The following is a 25,304-nucleotide window of genomic DNA, read 5'->3' as shown; positions in this document are numbered from 1 at the left end:
TGTTTTGTTTTGTTTTGTTTTGTTTTGTTTTGTTTTGTTTTGTTTTGTTTTAATTTCCTTAGTACCAGCCTCATAGAGCACAGACAGCAGAAGTGAAAATAACAAGGACTTTAAATCTCTCTAATGCAAAGTTCCTTACACACATGCTACAATACAGCCAGAGTAAAGTAACTTCAGTTCACTAAATCTTTTCTAGTGCAATGCTTTGCATGTGGCATGTACAGTAAGGGTTTACAGAGATAATTAATATACTACTACCATCTCCCGAAGACTTTGGTTTTAAAATGGGTGGATTCTCCATTCCCTGGACTCTTTCTTTCTTTCTGATCACCTATCTTGGGGTCATTCTCCTCCAAATGTTACCTTTACCTTCATTGTAACTGAAATCTAGTTTTCTCCTGAGAACTTCCCCTGCAGGCCTCTCAAGCTTTTTCTCCCGCAACACAATTATATTGGTCCTAGTTGGGATGGTAAATATCGTTCCCTTTGCTTATTGCTACATTTCACTGGGAGAAATAGGAGATGAGGATGGAGAAGTAGCTTGTGGTTCTCTCCAAGTTTTGAATATTTCTGTATCCATGAATTCTAGATTCTCAGTCCCATTATTTAGGGGTTGTTTTTGCTCCAATAACTGCACCCTCTCTCTACTCTCATGGTCATAACCTGGACTGTCTTTTCCAAATTAAATGGTTAAGCTCCCAAGTCTCTGAAGACCTCTGGTGCTTTCCAAGTTACTCCATGAATGCTGTAATCCCACCAGGACCTCAAATCCATGTGCCCCTTTCACTGCTTATCATTCCATTCACATCTTCATTTGCCTTCTTACTTAGCTTAGAGTTGAGGACTAAGCTACAGGAGCACAGTTCCTTTTTCAACACCTTGGGAACAAATGTGTTTCAGAACTCAAGAGGGTTTTTTTTTTTTTTTTGGTTTCTTTAATTGTGGTAAAATGTATGTAAAATTTACCCTCATAACCATTTTTAAGTGTACAGTTTGTTAGTGCATCCACGTTGTTGTACAACCAGTTTCCAGAACTCTTTCATCTTGCAAAACTGAAACTCTATAGCCATAAAAGAAAAACTCTCCACTTCTCTCAGCCCCTGGCAACCACCATTATAGTTTTTTTGTCTATGAATTTGATTACTCTAGGTACCTCATATAAGTAGAGTCATACAGTATTTGTCTTTCGTGACTGGGCTATTTCACTTGGAATAATGTCCTAAAGGTTTGTCCTCATGTAGCATGTGTCAGAATTTTCTTCCTTTCTGAACCTTAATAATTTTCCATCGTATGTATATGCCACACTTCATTTATCCATTTATCCATTGATGGACACTGGGTTGCTTACAACTTTTGGCTATTGTGAATAATGCTACTATGAACATGGGTGTACAACTATGCTGATATCCTGCTTTCAGTTCTTTTGGGTAGAAAGGTATAAGTACATAAGCATTCTAATTTCTCCACGTTGTAACCAACACTTGTTAGTTTCTATGTTGCTGGGTTGTTGGTTTTCTTTTTTTATAGTAACCATCCTAATGGGTATGAGGTAGTATCTCATTGTGGTTTTGATTTGTATTTCCCTAATGGTTAGTGATTTTGAGCATATTTTCATTTGCTTATTGGTCATCATCTTTGAGGAAATGTTTATTCAAGACTTTTGCCCATTTTTAAATAGAATCATTTCATTTTGTATTGTTGAGTGGTAGGTGTTCTTTATATATTCTAGATATTGACCACTTATCAGGTATATAATTTGCCAATATTTTCTCCCTTCCATGTGTTGCCTTTTCACTCTGTTGATAGTGCCCTTTAAATAGAAAAACTTTACATTTTGATGTAGTCCAATTTACCTTATCTATTTTTACTTTTTTTGCCTACACTTTTGGTGTCGTATCCAAGAAATCATCACCAAACCAATAACATAAAGCTTTTCCCTATGTTTTCTTCTAGGAACCTTTATGGTTTCATGTCTTACATTTAGGTCTTTAATTTATTTTGAGTTAGCTTGTGTGTGTAGTATACTTCATTCTTTTGTAAGTGGATATCCAATTTTCCCAGCCAAATTTGCTGAAAAGACTGTCCTTTCCCCCACTGAGTGGTCTTGACATCCTGGTTGAAAACTATTTGACTATAATATGGGAGAGTTACTTCCTAGTTTTTTGCTCTATTTCACATCTGTCTTTGTGCCATTACTACACTGTCTTAATTACTGTAGCTTGTAAAACATTTTCTTTTTTTTTTTTTTTATTTTTTTTTTCAACGTTTATTTATTTTTGGGACAGAGAGAGACAGAGCATGAACAGGGGAGGGGCAGAGAGAGAGGGAGACACAGAATCGGAAACAGGCTCCAGGCTCTGAGCCATCAGCCCAGAGCCTGACGTGGGGCTCGAACTCACGGGCCGCGAGATCATGACCTGGCTGAAGTCGGACGCTTAACCCACTGCGCCACTGAGGCGCCCCAAAACATTTTCATATTAAGAAATGTGAGACATACAACATTGATTTTATCTCTCAAGATTGTTTTGGCTATTCAAAGTTCCTCAGGTTCCAAATGAATTTGGGAGGAATTTTTCTATTTCTGAAAAAAAAAAATAAAGCCACTGATATTTTGATAGGGATTGCATTGAATCTGTTATCATTTGGGGTAGTATTAACAGGTTAACAATATTGAGACTTCCACTTTGTAAACACATGATGTCTTTCTAGTTATTTTTATTTTCTTTAATTTCTTTTAGCAAAATCATGTAGTTTTCAATGTATGCCTTTTGCCTCCTTGGCTAAGTTTATTTCTAACGACTTTATTTTTTTTTTCTGATGCTGTTATAAATGGAACTGTTTCCTTGATTTTCTTTTAGGATTGTTCATTGTTAGTATATACAAATGCAACTGACTTTTGTGTGTTGATTTATCTTCCAACTTTGCTAAATTTATGCATTGTAGCAATATTTTGTGGAAGCTTTAGAGTTTTCTATGTATAAGATCATGTCATCTGTAAGCAGAGATAATGTTACTTCTCCTTTCTAATTTAGATGCTTTTTATTTCTTTTTCTTGTCTAATTGTTCTGGCTAGGACTTCTGGTAGTATGCTGAATAGCAGTGGTGGAGTGGCATCCTTGCCTTGTTCCTAATATTAGAGGCAAAGCTTTCAGTCTTTAACTGTTGAATATGTTAATAGCTATGGATTTTTTTATATATGGTTTTGTTATTTTTAGGTAGTTTCTATCCATTCCTAGTTTGTGAGTTATTTGATCATGAAAGGGTGTTGAATTTTGTCAAATACTTTCTCTGCATTAATTGACATGATCACGTGGGGTTTTTTCCCCCTGCAGTCTGTTAATGTGGTATATTATATAATAGATTTTTGTATGATGAAGCATCCTTACATTCCAGGAATAAATCCTACTTGGTCATATTATATAATCCTTAAATGTACCATTGAGTTGTATTTGCTAGTATTTTATCAAAGATTTTTACATCAGTATTCATCAAGAATATTGGTGTAGTGTCCTTGTCTTGCTTTGGTATCAGGGTAACACTGGCCTCATAGAATGAGTTGGGAAGTGTTCTCTCCTCTTCAATTTATTGCAAGAGTGAGGCAGAATTCAGGGTTGTTGGTTTTTTTAATAATGGAAATATACTACTACATACACAGACATACATATCATAGATTATAGGAGACTTCCAACAGAGACTGAGGAAATATATTGTTTAAAACATACTACTATTCATGCAGTAAAACATATGAATATCCACATTAAAAGAAGTAAATAAACAACATAAATAACTTCATGTCAGATCCAGACAGGTTTTCCTACCAACTGATTGTCATCACCAGACTATTTAAAAAGCTTTGGGTTTTCAAATATTTTTTAATTTGGGAATTATAGATAAGGGTTTGAAGGTCTTGTAAAATCACTGCCTCATATAGACCTTCCATTTAGTTACCCTTCTTGCACTCCATCCAATTTAGTGGTAAACCTCAACCCTGACTGAATGCAGTTATCCACCACTCAGTCCTTGGACCTGGTAGCTGAAATGTGGCTGGAAATCAACACAACCATTCTCATGTTAATTTCCTGACCACAAACCTCAAGTAGGCATGTGTTTCTCTGCAAACCTTAACACCTCCTTTGTCAAATTAATTGTCCCCCATTTCTAAGGCTACTGTTTCATATTTTCTCCTGTCTTCCCAAAATCCAACATATCCATCCCTCACTCTCAGCCAATGACTTTGCTGGTTTTCTTTTTCTCCTTGAAAACATAAGAGTATTAAGAGTGATTTTACATCCTTTCACCCACTCTTTCACCGACATCTATACATCTACACTGCGTCAACTCCAGATGCAGATTGCCTGAATGTGGCTTAGAAATCTCTACTGAGACATCTAAAAGGCATCTGACAGTTGACATGTTGATTTTTGTCAACCCCAAACCTGTTCCTCCCCTGGCACCTCTCATACCAGTAAATGGCTCCTTCATTCACCAAATGATTAAAGTCACACTCCACTTCTTTCAGACCCAACAACACAGCTCCTTTGGTCTTTAAAATATATCCTTATTCTAATCACTTAACTACTTTACCACCAGGCACCAACATCACCTATTTAGACTCCATGGTCAACTACCTGGTTCTGCCTACATTCTTACCCTACTGCAGTCTTTTCATCTCAAATTATGTGTCCCATTATACATCAAATAAAGTAAAAGTCTTTACCATGCCCTTCAGGGCCCTATATGACCTGTTCTTTGCTCTTTATCTAAGTTCTGACCACTCTACCCATTATGTACTCCATTCCAGCCATCTTGGCCTCCATAGTATGTTTAGTATACTCTAGTATACTAGAGATTCTAGTTACTAGTTAGAGACTCAAGTAACTACCTACCTACCTGTCCCTACCACAGGGCCTACTCTTCTCTCTACCTGGGATGATCTGCCAGGTAATCAATGGCTCGTTGCCCTCAATTCATACTTCGTTCAGGTATCTGCTCATCTTTCTCCCTCAAAAAAATAATACAAAAAAAATTTTTAACTTTTTTTTTTTATTTAAGACATAACCGATTTATTTTTTTTATAGTTAAAGGTGTAAAAACATCCTGTTTTGAAATATGATTTATTATCAAATTGACTAACATACAATGTGTAAAGTGTGCTCTTGGTTTTTGGGGTGGATTTCCATGGTTCATTGCTTACATACAACACCCAATGCTCATCCCAACAAGTGCCCTCCTCATGCCCGTCACCCATTTTCCCCTCCCCCCCATCAACCCTTAGATTGTTCTCTGTATTTAAGAGTCTCTTATGGTTTGCCTCCTTCCCTCTCTGTTTGTAACTATTTTTTCCCCTTCCCTTCCCCTGTGGTCTTCTGTTAGGTTTCTCAAGATCCACATATGATATCTGTCTTTCTCTGACTGACTTATTTCACTTAGCATAATAGCTTCCAGTTCCATCCATGTCTCATGGCATTATTTCATTCTTTCTCATTGCCAAGTAGTATGCGATTCTATATGTAAACCACATCTTCTTTATCCATTTGTCAGTTGATGGACATTTAGGCTCTTTCCATAATTTGGCTATTGTTAAAAGCACTGCTATAAACATTGGGGTACATGTGCCCTATGCATCAGCACTCCTGAATCCTTTGAATAAATTCCTAGTAGTGCTGTTGCTGGGTCATTCTATTTTTAATTTTTTGAGGAATCTCCACACTGTTTCCCAGAGTGGCTGCACCAGTTTGCATTCCCACCAACAGTGCAAGAAGGTTCCCATTTCTCCACATCCTCGCCAGCATATGTTGTTTCCTGAGTTGTTAATTTAGCCACTCTGACCAGTGTCAGGTGCTATCTCATTGTCGTTTTGATTTGTATTTCCCTGATGATGAGTGACATTGAGCATCCTTCCATGTTTCTGTTGGCCATCTGGATGTCTTCTTTGGAAAAGTGTCTATTCATGTCTTCCCATTTCTTCACTGGGTTATTTGTTTTTCAAGTGTTGAGTTTGGTAAGTTCTTTATAGATTTTGGATACTAACTCTTTATCTGATATGTTATTTGCAAATATCTTTTCCTATTCCATCATTTGCCTTTTAGTTTTATCAATTGTTTCCTTTGCAGTGCAAAAGGTTTTTATCTTGATGAGGTCCCAATAGTTCATTTTTGCTTTTAATTCCCTTGCCTTTGGAGATGTGTCAAGCAAGAAATTGCTGCAGCTGAGGTCAAAGAGGTTGTTACCTGCTTTCTACTCTAGGGTTTTGATGGTTTCCTGTCTCACATTTAGGCCTTTCATCCATTTTGAGTTTATTTTCGTGTATGGTATAAGAAAGTGGTGTAGTTTCATTCTTCTGCATAAACAAAATTTTTCCTAAACACCTTTCTAAAAGAGCATACTCCATCACTTTTTAATTGAAATTTCTTTTGAAATTTCATATGTTTTATCACCACATGTCATTATGTATTTATGTAATTGTTCATATTTGACTTACTTCTGGGAACTGAGCTCCATGAATACAGGCTTTTTTTTTTTAAGTTTATTTGTTTTGAGAGAGAGAAAACGTGCGCACATAAGTGCCTGCACACGTGAGTGGGGGAGGGGAAGAGAGAAAGGGAAAGTGCGAATCTGAGGCAGGCTCCATGCTGTCGGGGCAGAGCCCTATGCAGAGCTCAATCTCACCAACCTGGAGATCATGACCTGAGCCAAAATCAAGAGTCTGACACTTAACCAACTGAGCCACCCATGGGCACCCCCATGAATACAGACACTTCACTTTTTCACTTATATCTCAAAGCCTTAATTAATCTTTAAAATATAATAAGGGCTTGATAAATGTTTGTAAATGAAAGAATGTCATTGTTTGGTTGATTTCTTTTGTTTGTTTAAGTAGGCTTCCACCCAGGGCAGAGCCCAATGCCAGGCTTGAACTCAGGACCCAGAGATTATAACCTTAGCTGAGATCAGGAGTCAGATACTTAACTGACTGAGCCACGCAGGCACCCCAAGAATGTCATTGTTGAGCAATATTTGTATCAGAGACAAAATATAAACTATTTGTCAGTAACTTTAGTGAAATTTATTAGAAAAAAAAAGACGCTGAAACTAGTAACAAAAAAGACAGTTTTCTAGAGTTTCCTTTTGATTTTAATTTACTTATCACGTGTACCATGAATACTTAATATGGCTATGGGTTGAAATATAATTTTCTGCTCCTTGCAGGTAAAAATGCAGAATATAAATATTCCAGTGTGTACTAGTTCTTGATCATCTCTTAATTTCAGAAAGCTACCCTTATAATGCATTTATCGATTAACAGAGGTGTTATGCTAGCACCATATCATTAGTATCACTAATGCTATTTTATTTTCCCCTTTTACTTTCTACTTTGCCATTTTCCTACATTTCAAAAGTCATCCTTGTATAGCTGTCTATTGTTATTTGGTGACTTTGGACAGTAGATGTACAAATACAAAAAAAAATAATTAGCACTGTCTTTTCTAGGAAAAAGAAATGTTTTCACTGATGAATGAGTTATTTCTTCTCTGTAAGAGATAACTATTCTCGGGGCGCCTGGGTGGCTCAGTCGGTTAAGCTTCCGACTTCAGCTCAGGTCACGATCTCGCGATCTCGCGGTCTGTGAGTTCGAGCCCCGCGTCGGGCTCTGGGCTGATGGCTCAGAGCCTGGAGCCTGCTTCCGGTTCTGTGTCTCCCTCTCTCTCTGCCCCTCCCCCGCTCATGCTCTGTCTCTCTCTGTCTCAAAATTAAATAAACGTTAAAAAAAAAAAAATTAAAAAAAAAAGATAACTATTCTCTTAACTCAGGGTGGCTATTGTCGTATTTGCTTTGCTGTCTTTTTTTTAATTTTTAGGTATATTAGGAAAAAGTATCCTAAGATTGTTTTATATCCTTAACTGAAAATACTTTGGGAAAAATGAAAGACACTAAAACCATCACTAAAAACATATTTACTTAAATATGAGCATCTCATAAATAACATCTTACTTTAAGGGGAAAACACTACTAAAACAGTGAGATTTTCAAGTTCAAAAGTGACGGTCCCTTTTTTTCAAATATTATATACATTTATTTAAGATGGCCTACAAAGCTTGACTAATCTGATATGCCTTAAATTGCTGATTAAAACCATAATCCAAACAACATCAGTGTGAATATTTGCAATATGTGTAAATATCTTCACTATCTGATGAGTGATATAAATTTTTGTACTATTTTATTTCTGTATTTTAATTCCATTTTAATTTGTCTGACTACCTTCTTCATTTACCCAGGGTAAGGGTTCCCAAACTTTAGCATGTATCAGAATCACCTGAAGGACTTGTTAAACCACATTGCTGGGCTTTACCCTCAGAGTTTCTGAGTCTGTAGACCTTGAGTGGGTCTGAGAATTTGCATTTCTAACAGATTCCCACGTGATGCTGATGCTGCTGTCCCAGAGACCATACTCAGAACCAATGACCTAGAGAAACCTAGTTTTCTTATAGGAAAACTCTTCTTTTTTTCTCATGTTCTCCTGGCTTTCTCCATAACTTGGGTTTTCTCTGATAATGCCTGGAGCACTAATGTTCATACTCTTTGGAAATATAGTGGTCTACACATAGGATATGGAATCCACATCTATATGTAGTGGAGAAAGTGGAAATCTAGTTCCTCCCTCTTGCCAAACCAGAGACAGCAGCCTGTGTTGCTCTCTCTGCCACAACCCTGTAGCACCTCATTCATTTACCTCAACAAGGGCCACTAAGGAGGAGGTGCTGACCTCATCTGGGATTGCCATTACTGTTGTTCTCACTGATGTTTTCAATAGCTCTTATCTTTCACATGCTCTTTATACAGAGAAGTTTTTCAGCAGAATTTAGAGTATTACACAGTGACAAGGAACAGTGACTGTTTTGGGGCATGTGAGCCAGAAAAGAAAAAGGGACAAAGATAGTTAAGGAAAGCAAGAAGTGCCCTTGTTGAGCCCTAGGGAAAAGTAAGTCATTGATTGGTAGGCAAAGAATCCTTACCCGCCAGTCCTTTACCGTCACACCTATTGCCCTTTTGCAAGGAATGATACTCTCTTTTCATTCCATAGCAAACATGGCTCGCAGTTATTCCTCTGAGACAAACAAACAAACAAACAAACGTAGTTGGTTTTCATATATAGTCACACAATTTGGAAACATTACCACATATACAGTTATGTGTCTGGGTGGAGTGAAACTGATTCTCTCCTCCAAAATTCACCTCTGCTCCCCATTCTTCTTCATCCTTACAACTAGACTCTTCATCCACTCAACTAGTCTCACCAAAGAAGTTATCTTTGACTTTGTCCTTTCTCTTATCCCTACATCCCGTCCATATCTAATCTCCAGCTGCACTACTTCCAAAATGTATCCTAAGTTTGCCCAGTTTATCTCCGTTGCTTCTATACTTCGAATCTCATCATCCCTTCACCTAGTTGACTACAGTAGTCTCTGAACTGTGCTTCTTGCTCCCACTCTTAATCCTGTGCAGTCTGCTCCTTACATGTCATCCAGAATGTCCTTTCTTTCTAAAATATAAATCAGAACATGTCACTTAAAACCCTCTGATGTCTTTCTCTTATCTTTTGAATAAAATGCTAACCCCTTACCATATCCCTATATGATGTGACCCCTTTTGTCTTTTACAATTCTCCCCTAGCTAATACTCATCCAGCTACTTCAGCCTTAATCCTAGACCATACAAGTTTGTTCCCATGTTAGAACATTGATACTTGCTGTTCCCTCTGCCTGAAATGCTCTGCCCCTGTAACTATGCAGGGCTGCTTTCTTGTAACTAAATTCTTGGCTCCAAAGTCACCTCTTCATTGAGACTTTTCTTGAGCATCCAATCTGAATTAGCTCACCAATCCCTCTTCATCCTGCATTTCACTCTTTACATCTCCTTATCTTAATCTTTTCATAACATATATTCACACCTGACACTAACTTGTTCACTTGTTTACTGGCTATTGTCTTCTCACAGACAAATGGAAGCTCCATAAGATCAGAATCCCCTGTCTTATCTGCCACTCTATCTTCAATTCCTTATGAATGTCCAGCATAAATGCATTGAACGATGAATCACTGATTATTATAGCTCTTAAAGAACACGGTTGAGGGGCGCCTGGGTGGCTCAGTTGGTTGAGCGTCCGACTTCGGCTCAGGTCATGATCTCGCAGTCCATGAGTTTGAGCCACGCGTCGGGCTCTGTGCTGACAGCTCAGAGCCTGGAGCCTGTTTCAAATTCTGTGTCTCCCTCTCTCTCTGACCTTCCCCCATTCATGTTCTGTCTCTCTCTGTCTCAAAAATAAATAAATATAAAAAAATTAAAAAAAAAAGAACAAGGTTGATTCATTACTTGATTATTTCATACCTACTGCCTCCCAGAAACTATTTGAGGAGGCTATGAAAGCCCCATTAACACTAGTCATATTGCTGTTGTTGAAAATTAGGGGTCTAACTTATATTCAGCATCAAATACATCTCTGGCAGCAGTGGGATCCTAGTATATGCTAAAATTACTGTTCACTGCCCTTAGGTGAAATTAGGCCAGAAAATATATAGAATAGGAGTATTTTCTGCTAGTATAAAGGTTTTTAGATATTCTGCTTAGGATATAAAAAACTATATTTCACAAAACTAAATAATGTTTTCTGATTTCCCAAGCTGAAGACCTCATAGTTCATTGATGAACAAAGCAAATTAAATAGCCAAAGTACCTGGATCCTAGTAGTTTAGAATATGAAACAGAAAAACAATAACATTTATTTACAGAGGACATATATAGTCAATATAATAATAGATAATATATATTATTTACTATGTATAAGGCTTTTCACATATTAATATATGTGAACTTGTATGATCCTTACATCAATCCAGTGAGGTAGGCAATATTATTACTCCCATTTTACATTTACTGTTTATATTTATTGTAAACTGAGTCACAAAGGCGTTAATTAACTTGCCCACAGTTAGACACAGCTAATTAGTGGTGAACAGAAAATACTTAGAAGGAAATGTAAATGAAATTTTTAAAATCTGTAACATATTTATTTTGGAGTATGATTAATTATGAACAATTGTGAATAAGTTATCTGTTCATATATTAACAAGTTATCAACGTTTCTTGTGTTTAAAAAAGTAAACTTGTGTGTTGTTTTAAAAGTAAAACTTGTTAATTATCATCCAAACAATACGATGTAAAAACCTTTAAGTCAAGGCTCTAGTCTTAGCGGACGGCTTATTCTTTTAAACAGGAAGCTATTAAAAATGTGTTCTGCATCCCAGTACTATTTTTGTGTGTTTGTTTTTGCTTTCAGGCAAGTGTCATAGGACTAAATCCTACTTTGGAAATGTGTCTAGCCACAAAAACCATGATCTAACCACAAATAAATTAGGATTAAATGTATAGCAAGATAAATTCAAACCTTCACTCCTCCAAGCCCACAGATGGTTTAATTTCTCTTAAGAGAGGATGCTTCTACCTTTCTTATGCATTAAGAAAACAAATGATTTCCCCCAAAATAAATCCATACATTCATTAGAATCCCGTTTCCTCAAGGCATTCTACTTGAGATGAGAAATATACAAAAAGGTTTATAAAGCATCTATAATTAATTGAGTAGATAAAACATGAAATGTATGCCATAGAATGATCTCAGCTGTAGAGACCATAGAGCAGTGAGCTACTGCTAACCAAGAGGGGAAAACACCAGAAGGTCAGAGGAAAGGGAAATCACTGTGGGCCAGAGTGAAATGGGAGAGCTTTGAGGAGAAGGAATTTGAGGTAGGCCTGAGAGCAAGGAGTGATATTTGGAAAATAAGAAAGAGGGAGCAATGAAAACTGAATGAGCAAGGGCGAGAGAGTAGGAAAGAAGCCCTTCTATTTGGGGAACAGAGGGTAGAAGAGTTTGGCTGTTGTGGATGTCCATGTAGGCGTGGGAGTAATAAGAAGTAAGGTTACTATGACATTTTTAGGCTAGACTGTGAAGAATCTTAGATTCTGTCCAAATACGTTTGATTTTACACTGTTGTTGCTGGGAACTGAGGGTTTCTGAGTTGGGCAGTGATATAATCAAACAGATGCTTAAGAAAAACTCATGCAGCCATGAATCTTCAGGAGACAGGGAAGTGAAGAGACAGAAGGGCGAGGTAAGGCATTTTGGAACACCGTGTCACTCTGATTGAGAGCTATGGCTGGTCCTTAATGGCCATTAGGAGTTTAAAAATACTTGCAAAGCACATACTTTAAACTTAGAGTTTAAAAACAGACTTCCATTGCATTTGCTGTTTGAAAACTAAAATGTACATTATAAATCCTTCAACAGAAAATTCTGTCAGTAATACTTCTGAAATACCTTCAGAACCCATCCACTATCACCCTACCATCTTCTTTACTGCCACCATCAATGCTCAGGAATTTCCCTCTTCCCACCCTTTCCCCAATGTATGATATTCTCTATATAGCAGCCAGGGTGACTCTTTTGCAATTGAAGTCAGTCAGTATCACTCTTCCACTCAGAACCTCCAAAGTCTCTCCTTCACACAGAACACAATTCACAATCATGATGGTGGCCTCAGAGCTGCCTCTGCCCTATTTACTACCACCTCCCCCATTCTGCTACAGCTACTCCATCTTACTTACTTGACAACAGTGTGCTCCTCCTTCAGGGCCTTTGCTTTTACTTATCACTCTGCCAGAAGTCTCTTTCCTGCAGTGTTTGTAGGATTAACTGTCCCCTTCTTACCCACATAGGGGTCTATTCAAATTTTATCAGAGAACTTGTCCCTAACTATCCGATGTCAAATAACGCAACTTTTATCAATTCTATCCCTACTCTTTAAATAAAAAACAAAACAAAAAACTCCTTTTAAGTCATCACAATTCCAGACTTTAAGATGTATTACAAAGCTATAATCATCAAGACAGTATGCTATTGGCACAAAAACAGGCACATAGATCAAAGAAATAGAATTGAGAACCCAGAAATGGATCCACAAACATATGGCCAACTAATCTTCTACAAGCAGGAAAGAGTATCCAATGGAGAAAAGACCATCTCTTTAGCAAATGGTGCTGGGAGAACAGGACAGCAACATGCAGAAGAATGAAACTGGACCACTTTCTTACACCATACACAAAAATAAATTCAAAATGGATGAAAGACCTAAGTATGAGATAAGAAGCCATCAAAATACTGCAGGAGAAAATAGGCAACAACCTCTTTGACCTCAGTTGCAGCAACTTCTTGCTTGACTTGTCTCTGGAGGCAAGGGAAATAAAAACAAAAATGAATTATTGGGACCTCATTAAGATTAAAAGCTCCAGCACAGCAAAGGAAACCATCAACAAAACTAAAAGGTAACCAACAAAATGGGAGATTATATTTGCAAATGACATATTGGATAAAGGGTTAGTAACCAAAATCTATAAAGAACTTAACAAACTCAACACCCAAAAAACAAACAATCCAGTAAAGAAATGAGCAGAAGACATAAATAGACACTTTTCCAAAGAAGACATCCAGATGGCCAACAGACACATGAAAATATGCTCAATACTGCTCATAATCAGAGAAATACAAATCAACACCACAGTGAGATACCAACTCACACCTGTCAGAATGGCCAAAATTAACAACGCAGGCAACAACAGATGTTGGTGAGGATGTGGAGAAAGAGGAACACTTTTGCACTGCTGGTGGGAATGCAAACTGATGCAGTCATTCTGGAACACAGTATGGAGGTTCCTCAAAAAATTAAAATAGAGCTTCCCTGGGACCCAGCAATTGCACTACTAGGAATTTATACAAAGGATACAAAAAATGCTGATTTGAAGGGTCACATGCACCCCAATATTTATAGCAGCACTATCAATAATAGCCAAATTATGGAAAGAGCCCAAATGTCCATTGACTGATGAATGGATAAAGAAGATGTGATATACCTACACAATGGAATACTACTCGGCAATGAAAAAGAATGAAATCTTGCCATTTGCAACAATGTGAATGGAACTAGAGGGTATAGTGCTAAGTGAAATAAGTCATTCAGAGAAAGATGGGGATCATATTATTTCACTCATGTGGAATTTAAGAAACAAAAGAGATGAACATAGGGGAAGGGAAGGAAAAATAAGATAAAAACAGAGGGGAGGCAAACCATAAGAGACTTAAATACAGAGAACAAACTGAGGGTTTCTGGAAGGCAAGTGAGTGGGAGGATGGGTTAAATGGGTGATGGGCATTAAGTAGGGAACTTTTTGGAATGAGCACTGGGTGTCATACATACGAGATGAATCACTGGGTTCTATTCCTAAAGCCAAGATTACACTGTATGTTAACTAACTCGAATTTAAATAAACAAAACAAAACAAATCCATATATGCTGGCTGGGGTTTTTCATGGATGGCCTTTATCAGGTTGAGAACGTTATGTTCTATATTAGTTTACTGAGTATTTTTATCATGGAGGTGCTGGATTTTGTCAAGTGCTTTTCATCTATTAAGATGATTGTGTGGTTATTGTCCTTAATTCTATTGATATGGTATATTAATTATTTTCAGATGTTTGGAGACTTAGTTTTAACAAATGATATTCTAACAGGGAAAAAAAAACCTCCTTTTATCAGTTGATTATTATCTTCCCCACCAGAACATCAGTTTTTGAGTGCAGAGAATTTTTTTTATGGCTGACTCCCCAGTTCTTAGACAAAGGCCTGAGATAAACACTTAGTAAATACCTGTTATTGAATTACATAATCTTTGGGTGCCTAATAGAGTTAGAGAAGGGCTGTCTTCTGGGGTTCCCTAATACTCCAGATGGATGTTGCCCTTCCCACTCTCAGTGGGTAGGAAAGGAATCAAAATCCAGAAACATGGCTTCTATAGAAGGAGATAGGAAGAATAGCACCATACAATCGAGGTGTTTGCCGAATTTGTACTGCCTCTTCACCAAAGCTATTGGCTATTTTTGAATTGAAAATTTTTCCTTTAATGCCAATGACATATGTTAACCCCATTGTGCCAAAGAATGCTGCAGGTTCATCAAAGTCCATGTGTACTTCTTCATGGTGTCCAGATACATTGTTTCCATTCTCCCCTGGCATTTGGGTGAGACCCTGTGACAGTCCCAGCCAATGGAAAATGTTTGCCTCTGTGTGCCACTTCCAGGTCTGGCCCATTAAAGAAAAGAAAAGAAAAAAAGCAAATGAAACAAAAAACAAAACAAAAGCCCTTTCTGCACATGTTCTGTGCTCTTTCCCTTTCTGTCTGCTAGATGTTAATGCTCCAGGAAACCTTGGAATCCACATGCTGAAGCTTGGCATAACTTTTGTCTGCCTGGGTCTCTGAATGACAGCACAGAGCAGAGCTACCACTGACTTGAACACCTGCCTGTTGATTTTGAGCCATTACACACTGTGGGTCTGTTTGTTAACATGCAATATTTGTCACCTTCTTACTTTTAAAAAAAATTCATTGCTTGTGCGAAATTCAAATTTAACTGGGCACCTTGTATTTTTATTTGCTGTATCTGGCCACCTTACAATAAGGAATCACATTTAAATTCCTTACATATCCACCCAGAAACTTGTACATGAAGGTGTATAACAGCATTATTCATAATAGCCAAAAGGTGGAAACAGCTCAAATGTACATCAGCAGACGGATGTATGAACAAAAAGTAGTATATCCATGTAAGGAATATTATTTGGCCATAAAAAGATATGAACTGCTGATACATGATACACAACATGGATCAACCTGGAAAATGTTATGCTAAGTGGAAAAGGTCAGTCACAAACACCCATATACTCTATGATTTCATTCATATGAAAATCCAGAAGAGGGGAATCCATAGAGAGAAACCATAGATCACTGGTTGCCTCAGTCTGGGGGGAAGGGGAATGGGAGGATAGGGAGGCTAACAGCTAAAGGACTCATGGTTCCTTCTTGAGGTGATAAAAATGTTCTAAAATTGACTGTGGTGGCAGTCGCACACTTCTGTAAATAGTCTAAAAATCATTAAGCTGTACACTTTAAAATGTACAACTATACACTTATAGTATATGAGTTATATCTCAATAAAGATGTTTTTTAAAAACAGTCCTTATATGACTGTATGTCCCAGCAAGCTCTAGCATCTGTGTCACTGCTCTGCTGCCTTAGCTACCACTTAGGAAGGCATTAAGCATTCCAGAAAGTGATCTTTAAAAGAGGGAGTTTAGGGACGCCTGGGTGGCTTAGTCGGTTGAGCGTCCGACTTCAGCTCAGGTCATGATCTCACAGTCTGTGGGTTCGGGCCCCGTGTCAGGCTCTGTGCTGACAGCTCAGAGCCTGAAGCCTGTTTCCAATCCTGTGTCTCCCTCTCTCTCTGCCCCTCCCCCAGTCTCACTTTGTCTCATTCTGTCTCTCAAAAATAAATAAATATAAAAAAAATTGTAAAGAGGGAGTTTAAATGGTGATATTGTATAAAAAGCAAATAAATAAAAACCTTGATTCTTCTTGAAGTGGTGTTTGACAAATAAAGAATTTTTTCAGTCTCCAAATATAATCTTGCCTGAAAAAGTAGATATGTAAATTATGAATATGTATCTCCATAAAGCTTTTTAATTTTCTCTCTTAAAATCTTCATTTTCTACTACTCAAAAACAATCCCTCCAAATACCTCTCCTTAGTTAAAATATATTAATTATATAACTGCTGGAAAGTACTTTAGAAAACATTTTTTTACATTTTTCTCCATACAGTCACAAGATCACTATACTTCCCACCAATTTTAAATTTGTAATATATAAGGAATACCAACATCTTCATTTTTTTTAGCTCACACGATTGATATTACCATGACAACTTACCACTAGAAGGGTAAAATTGGTTAAATTCTCCTACTATTTTATTTATAACATTTAGATTTTAATGCATGTCTCTGCAGTTCAGATGAAAATGCAATAGGTTTAAAAGTTTTTTATTTAGGGACACCTGGGTGTCTCAGTCGATTGAGCGTCCGACTTCAGCTCAGGTCATGATCTCACAGTTCGTGTGTTCAAGTCCCACATCGGGCTCTGTGCTGACAGCTCAGAGCCTGGAACCTGCTTCAGATCCTGTGTCTCCCTCTCTCTCTGCTCCTCTCCACTTGCTCTCTCTCTTTCAAAAATAAATAAACATGTGCTGACAGCTCAGAGCCTGGAACCTACTTTGGATTCTGTATTTCCCTCTCTCTCTGCCCCTCCCCCCACTCGCTCCTGCTCACTCTCTCTCTCTCTCAAAAATAAATAAACATTTATTAAAATGAATTATTTAAGTCATCTATGATTTTGATTTGAAAAAAGCAGGAATTAGAGTAATTTCTAATATTTTTGACATGAACAGATGAAAATTGCACTGTCTTATTTTATCATAGAAAGTTACCCATGAAAAAATGAGCAAAAATATTTTTCTTTGTAGGTATCAGTTAACGAAGTCAAGCGACTTTTATCACATATATTGGAACGAAGAAAATTGATTAAAGTAATCTATCAAAGAGAAAATGCCTTAGGAAAAAAGAAGATTCAACGTAAATTAAGAATAAGAGGAATTCAAAATAAAGATCTCTCAAAAAGAAATAAAAATCATTGTAAGTAGAATTCTTTCTAACATAAATTTAAAATTACTTGATGTAATCTAAAATAAAATTTTAAATCTACTTTCTGAAAACTCTTAGAATATAGTCATAAATATTTATATACACAAAACTTTAAATTTTGTGAGCTTCTTTTAGATTCAGAATTTGTTCTGATGATAATAAGCAAGGTTGATAATTAGGACTCATGGATTAACAAAAAATCTCCAGGGGTGCCTGGGTAGCTCAGTTGGTTTAGCATCTGACTCTTGATTTCAGCTCAGGTCATGATCTCACAATTTGAGTTCAAGCCCCACATCCAGCTCCTCACTGAGAGTGTGGAGCCTGCTTGGGATTCTCTGTCTCCCTCTCTCTCTGCCCTTCCCACTAACTTTCTCTCACTTTCTCACAAAAGTAAATAAACATTTTTTTTAATCTCCAAAATTATGTGGAGAAAACACGTGTCAGTTATTCTGCTAATAGAAACACTCCTGCTGAAAACAAAACCAAAATTAATATAGTGCCCCTGTTTTTTTTCTAGTCTAGCAATCTAAATCTCTTCCTAGTAAAGACATACCTGGTTAGTTGACAGATTTCTGTGGATGCAAGAAGGGTCTAGAAAATATAAACAATGTCTCCATAGCTTCTGTGTTCAGCAGTTAACTAGCCCTCAGTTATAAAATTTAGGAATCATTTCCAACATTTAATCATTTCCAACAGTTTCATGAAAACTATCTCTTTTCTAACAGATACGTATGAATTTCTATTTTATTAGCATCTTATTTAACAGAGGGAAACTTCTTTGGCAGACAAAAATTAAGGATATCCGTTTTTAATGGCATTATAAAATTATGAACATCTTAAATTCATTTTAAATCTAAGTCATATACATTGAAACATTAATTTGACAATTTTTTGATGTAGAAACATGGCTTTCCTTCTATTTAACATTGGTCTAATGATTGGCATTTCTAGTACAAACCACACTCAAACTGCATCATCCATGATTTCCCATCTTACATTTTCAATGAAACAAGGGACTAAAAACATTTATGGAACAATCTGTGAAGAGAATCCTTCCAGATATTTGTAGACTTTTTCCCAGTAATTTATAGATGCTTCACCTACTTAAATTGGATAATTATTAAGGGCTCTCCTTTATCAGGTTTTTTCATTGTTTTCCAGTAATGTTAATAGAAACACATTTTCTTTTTGTAATCAGTTTACATATTTTTTAATGTTTTAGCTATTTTTTAGAGAGAGAGCACAAGTTGGGTAGGGGCAGAGAAAGGGGAGGACAGAAGATCTGAAGCAAGCTCCATGCTGACAGCAGCGAGCCCAATGTGGGGCTCAAACTCACCAACCATGAGATCATGACCTGAGCCAATGTCGGAGGCTCAACCGACTGAGCCACCCAGGTGCCCCCAGTGTACATATTTTTAATTCAATTCTATAATTATAGTAAACAGGAAAACTGGCACAAAAACATTTGGGATCAAACACTCCTGATCATTGGTAAGCGTGCAAGGTGGGGGAACAGAATTGAACACATTTACTAAAGGAGAATCCAACTACCTGCAAGTATTTAGTGTGCTGTAGACATCAGTAAGAAAGTTAGATAGAGGAAATGAAAAGTGTTGATTAATTTGGCAAGTAAGGAAGGTACAGATTGTTGAAGGAGCTTCTGCAGTTTAAAAGAGTAAATAAGAGAGGCGCCTGGGTGGCTCAGTCAGTTAAGCGTCCAAATCTTTTTTATGTATATACTTTATTGCCAAATTGGCTAACATAGTGTGTACAGTGTGTGCCTGGTTTGGGGGGTAGATTCCTGTGGTTCATCGCTTACATTTCTTTTAATATGATTTATTGTCAGATTGTCTTAAGTGTCCAAATCTTAATTTCAGCTCAGGTTATGATCTCACAATTCATGAGATTGAGCCCCACATTGGGCTCTCTGCTGCCAGTGTGGAGTCTGCTTGGGATTCCCTCTCCCTACCTCCCCTATTCGCAGTCTCTCTCTCTCTCTCTCTCTCTCTCTCTCTCTCTCTCTCTCTCCCCCCCCAAAATAAATAAGTAAACTTTTAAAAGAATAAAAAAAGAGTAAGTATATCACTACATTGTACACCTGAAACTAATATAAAACTGTGTGTTCATTATACTGGAATTTAAAAACAAATAAAATAAAAGAGTAAATAATACCACCCTTCAAAAGAGATCTCTTTCCCTTATGTAGAAGTGGTTATATTATTATACCTAATAATAACAAATAATAAGTTATTTTTAATTGAGAATTTTCTATATTGTTTTAAGTGCTCTACCCAATTTAAGATAGGTTATATTATCTCTACTTTGTAACACTTGAAATTTGCAGCACAGAGAAATAATTTGCTTAGCATTATGAAAGTTACCTAGCAGGAAAACTAGGATTTGAACTTAGATGGTCTGGTGCCAAAGTCCTCTAGCCATTATGCCATATGCTTCTCATAAAAGTAAGGTGACAATAATCAAGAAATTTTAACGTCATGCTCCTGAAAATGGCTTTGGGCAAATATTGAATTACATGATAAAGATGCTACAATTTCCTGACCACCAAATTTACTTGAAGGTTTTGAAGGAAGTAAATAATAGTAAATAACTGCAAACATCTTTATTTTAGAACTCACAACTACAATGTATGCAAAAGACTTCAAAATTCATGTTTTGATATCAAAACGAAGATTTCAAAGAAATGCCTTCCTGTTCTCCAGACCTCTAGGGAGTGTTAGATGCATTCATCACTGACTACATGAATGTTCCAAGGACATTTGAGAAGCCCTGTCTTATAACAGTCTGAAGATTTACATAAATTAGAAAAATATTTCTTCCTGACAGAAGTACATATAGAAGGGTGGTCACTGCTAATAAGACCCATAGATAGAAATTGAGAACTAAGGGACTCCAGAGGACTCTTATTGATTCTAGTTGATAATTTTTTATGTGAGTCTTATTTGATAATGATTTTTAATTGTTTTACCTTAATATTTAAGAGTGTTTTCTCCCACATTTACTCCAAAATGCTGCTTCCCTGCTCAGTTGAAGAGTTCTAGATATGACATAAAAATGTTGACATGCATGGACTTGAAATATCAGGTAGAGCTCTGATAGGAAATAAATGGCACATTTAAATTGAGTCCTTTGAGAAAAAGTTTAATAAAGGGTTTGTTGATTACATCAATTAATTAATAAGCTATTCTCTCCTAATTTTCTCTCACTCAAAATTTTGATCAGCATCCTTCCAATCTTTTACCCCACGTTTTTTTAGAGGAATTAACAAGATACGGCCAAATTTAGAGCTTAGAGCCCACAATAATTTACCATAAATCTCTAGGATTATATTTACCCACTGATCAACCAGATAAAAATCTAGTGATGAGGTTGAGAAAATAAAATCGTATTTACCAGAATGCCTTGTACAGTGTGCACTGCCCTTGTTATGGAAGATACCTTAATAGGCATTTGTGATAGAAGAGAGATAAACATCCCCTCCTGATCCCCTACCTCCAACTCAACACAGAAGCCTGGTGTCATCTGATTCCAAATATTTACACATGGAAAGAAATTGCACTGTAGAGCCAGGGAGAAGAATTTTGTTATTTTTGTAAAAGTAAGAAGAAGAGAGAATGGGAGATCAATGGGAGAAAGCAGACATAAGGATCCAGAAAGGTGGTTATTGACTGCGCTGACTTGAGAAACCAGCACAACTCCAAAGTTAGGGGAACCCAAATGATATTTTAAAATTGGTGATGCCTAAGCTGACCATTAAAAGTTGTTTTTGTTCTTAGAATTAATCATCTTTCATTCTGCTCTATGAAATCATTGGTAAAAATCTATATTCCTGACAAATGCTTTTCAAGAGTGAATATTCTTTTGAGACAACTTGAAGAGTTGTTGGTTTCACTGTGGGTCACTGTGAGACAGTCCAGGAACAGTACCTCTCAAATCAGGAATTAAGAAAGTAGGGAAAGCCATGGAGAAGTAACCTTCTCTAGAGGGAGGGTTTGAACTTTACAAGCTGTAGAATAAACTGGGAATATAGGGTATACATGGTTATCAAGCTGGCTAAAAACCTTGTTCAACTCTGTTCTCACTCAGTTCCCACTTCAGCATTATACACATAGGATATCATAAGAGATGGAATATAGGTGTTCTATAAAAGTGCTGTTCCCAAGACTTACTAGTCTTCCACATATGAGAAATGAGATTTAACTTAACATTATCAAAAACCTTTCCTAATTCTTAGTGACCACATCTCCTTAACTCAAGGCTTACAAACCATGTATAATAACCTATTAGAGAAATCAAAGAGATTAACATCAAGCTGTTTCTAGAATATGAATATATTTCTCCACATTTTGAAAAGAGAGAAACTGTTTACCCATTTTCCATTTTCCCCCTACCTAGAATTTGTCAAATAATAACCAATAGCATTTGCACTACCATTACTTCAAGGCAAGATCTGTGCCTGGCATTGTATCTGTCACATACTTAATATGAATCAATATTTGCTGAATTAAATTGAGTTGAATTCTTTTTATGTAAAGCTAGGATATAAAATCAGGTCTTCTGACTCCAATTTCAGCATTCTTTGCAATATACTACACTATAAGTGCTACATAAACATAAGAGAGCCTTCCATTTTTAGAGTATATTTGAATATTGTTTTACAGTTGAACATAATGCTTTCACATCCATTCCATTTTTTTTAATGGCATGTTCATTTTCCCTTTAGGTATCTTTTCACTATAATTTCAATAGCAATCCTTTTTTTCTGAGACAGAATTGAGTATCATAGATTAATTACCTTTATTAAATTGTTAGCAAGACAAATCAATAATTAATCATGCACTGGGAACAACGGAGCATATTCCTGCTGGCAACTGGAACACTACTTCTAAGTCCTTCCTGACAAGTCCTTACTGGCATTTCTTGGAGTTAATCATCATTAATTTTGGTGATCAGACCAGATCACTACTATGTTCTTGATTGGAGAAGTTTGTCTTGCAATCTTGCTTTAAGCTTGTCTTGGCATTCTTTTTTATCACTTCTGGGGTCTGTGACCATTTGGCTAAGTTTATCATGTGTATTCTACTTTATTGACTTTGGAATATATGTGGAGGACATTGCTAAGTGCCATTCATATCCCCCCTTCAATGAGATTCTTAGAGCCCAATTACTGGAAGTGTAGTTCACAGACAGCCTTCAGCAGTGAAGAGACTGTCTCAGGTGCAGAGAGGCATGTAGCCCGAGGTCATACCTCTTCCCTAGGGCTGCCAATTTCCAATGACTAATCTATTCAGGAATATAAAGTCCTGACCATCTCAGCCTAACTTGAGATGGAGGGCCAGTCAACTGTTTCATTAGCCTTGCATCACAGCTTCTCCCTCTGCCTAATCCTACTTTTTCCCCAGGAGTGCTTCCCAGGGGTGCTTCTTAATAAACACCCTGAACTCTTAGAGTCTGCTTATCAGAGAACCCAAACTGCATACCATTTAATACCTTTCCTATTGCTGAATTTTTTTCTTTAAATCAACAGAATGGTTTTTAATAAGTTGATTTTAAAAGAAAATTACTAAATCTCTCCCATTCTAGCAAAATGGTAGGCTTATCCAGTAGGAAAATCCTGCTACTATAAATACCTAAAACTAATGCCTAAAATATACCAAACTCCCCCCACCCCCGCTGTGTGTGTGTGTGTGTGTGTGTGTGTGTGTGTGTGTGTTTAATGCAAAGCTGGTTCACAGGAAACTGAAATCCTCAAGTGCTAGAAGTGATGAAAAATAAGGATGTGAATTGATGTTTTGGCAGACTGTGATCAGAGCTGGTAATGCATGAGCCTTGGATTTTTAAATCCCAGGCTGGGAAATTCAAAAACACATTGGGATTTTTGACAAGACAATTGGAATGAAGAGCTATGAATAAAACTGAGAGTTTTATAGAGTTGTGCATGCAGTGAAAGGAATATTAGGAAAAAACAGATAAGCCACCTACCATTTTAGGCAGATATCGAGGAAGTTCTTCCTCTATTTAGGCTCTCACAGGGAAAAACATCTCCCTGAAAAACCCTACACCACAGCCCTGTACCTTATACAGATTTGAATTTGAATTTATGCTACCTGGGTTTTTTTGGTAATTTCAAGTCAATATGTTCACATATAAGAATTTCCTTCCATCGGTAAGATGATAAGTCTGCAAAACTGACAGAAGCAACACAAAACCAGTTTGGAAAAACATTTGCACATTTCCTACATAAAAAGCCTTGTTGAGGATGAACTTACAAGAAAATTTTATAAATTGCACCAATTTAAAAAAATCTATTCATAACAAAAAAATCTACTCAGACTCAGTTTGCATGTACATGCACTGACATACATACACGTGCACAACATAAGACATAGCACGCCCAAGTCTTGATATAGTAGAACAACAATGTGGAAAAAATTGTGGAATAAATATATGTTTAAGTTGTTAAGAAACCGTAAGAAAAAAGAGAGGTATCATGAAAAAAGGAGTAGACATCTGTGCAAAAGAACCAAATAGAAGTAAAAAAAAATGAAAAGTATGTTCATTTAAATTAAGTGAATGGCTTAAACAGAAGACTAGACACTGTGGAAGAAAAGGTTAATGAACTAGAGAAAGATCAGAAGATACTGCCCTGAATGTAGCCCAGAAAGAAACTAAGAGTTGAAGGACAGAGACCTTTAGATTAAGACAATGTCAAAGATATATTTGAAAGAGATATACTTAAAACATGACTCAAAAAGACTGAAAGTCAGTGGATGGAAATGATATCACAGCCAATACTAAGCAAAAGAAATCTGATATTTTATGCAGTATAGACTTCAAGGTAAAGCCATAAATAGTGAGAAAACATTATCACATAGTTTTCAAAGGAATAATTCACCAGAACGATATGATGTTGATGTTGAAAAATTCAGGAAAATCTATTAAACCATGAAAATTAATGGAGTTTGGCAAAGTTGCTGGATTTAAAATTAATATATAAAAATCAATAGCATTTCTGTATATGATACAAAAAACAACTGAAAATTAAACTGCTAAAATATTATTTAAAATAGCAATAAAACTAAAGGTACCTAAGAATAAATCTAACAAAATATCTACAAGATGTTTAAGAAGTGGAAAAACATAAAACTTTATTGAATAATATAAAAAATACCTGCATAACTGAAGAGTTTTTATGTTTCTGAATGGGAAGATTCAAAGTTTAAGATATCATTTCTTGCCAAATTAGTTTCAAAATTTCCCAAAGGGGTTTTCATAGAATTTAATAAGCTAATTTTAATAGTGTATATGAAAACAAGTCCAAAGACAGCCAATATACTTTTGAAGTAGAATGAGAAGTGGAACTTGCCCCATTAGATTCTTACTATAAAATTATATTGCATAAAATATATGGTATTGACATATGGATTAAACAAAATAGAAAAGAGTCTAGAATCAGTCCCATATATATAGGGGAATTTGGTATATGACAGAGGTATTACAAATCAGCTGTGAAAAAATAAACATTGTATGCAGGCAACTGATTCTCATTTGGAAGAAGAATAAGATCAGATCCCATTCTCACCTCATACACAAAAGTAACTTCTAGGTGGATTAATGACCTAAATATGAACATCAGAACTTTAAT

At 36.4% G+C, this 25,304-nt stretch overlaps 1 protein-coding gene across 5 annotated transcripts in view; it reads left to right on the top strand.

Annotated features, from left to right (window-relative positions):
• Positions 1 to 25,304, top strand: part of SEL1L2 (SEL1L2 adaptor subunit of SYVN1 ubiquitin ligase) — a 123,998-nt gene that overhangs the window by 26,709 nt on the left and 71,985 nt on the right. For all 5 annotated transcript variants that reach the window (XM_040447740.1, XM_040447737.1, XM_040447736.1 and 2 more), the window contains one exon: positions 17,464 to 17,632. Coding sequence is in view for 3 of the 5 variants with exons in the window: in XM_040447737.1 (XP_040303671.1) it covers positions 17,464 to 17,632 (169 nt within the window). In the remaining 2 variants the exon portion in view is untranslated. The remainder of the gene's footprint in view (positions 1 to 17,463; positions 17,633 to 25,304) is intronic.

The sequence above is a fragment of the Herpailurus yagouaroundi genome, unplaced genomic scaffold (genome assembly GCF_014898765.1).
Source record: "Herpailurus yagouaroundi ecotype Mexico unplaced genomic scaffold, PumYag 196, whole genome shotgun sequence".
Classification (NCBI taxonomy): domain Eukaryota; kingdom Metazoa; phylum Chordata; class Mammalia; order Carnivora; family Felidae; genus Herpailurus; species Herpailurus yagouaroundi.
The sequence above is the reverse complement of the archived record's forward strand: the minus strand, read 5'-3'. Positions and strand labels throughout refer to the sequence as shown.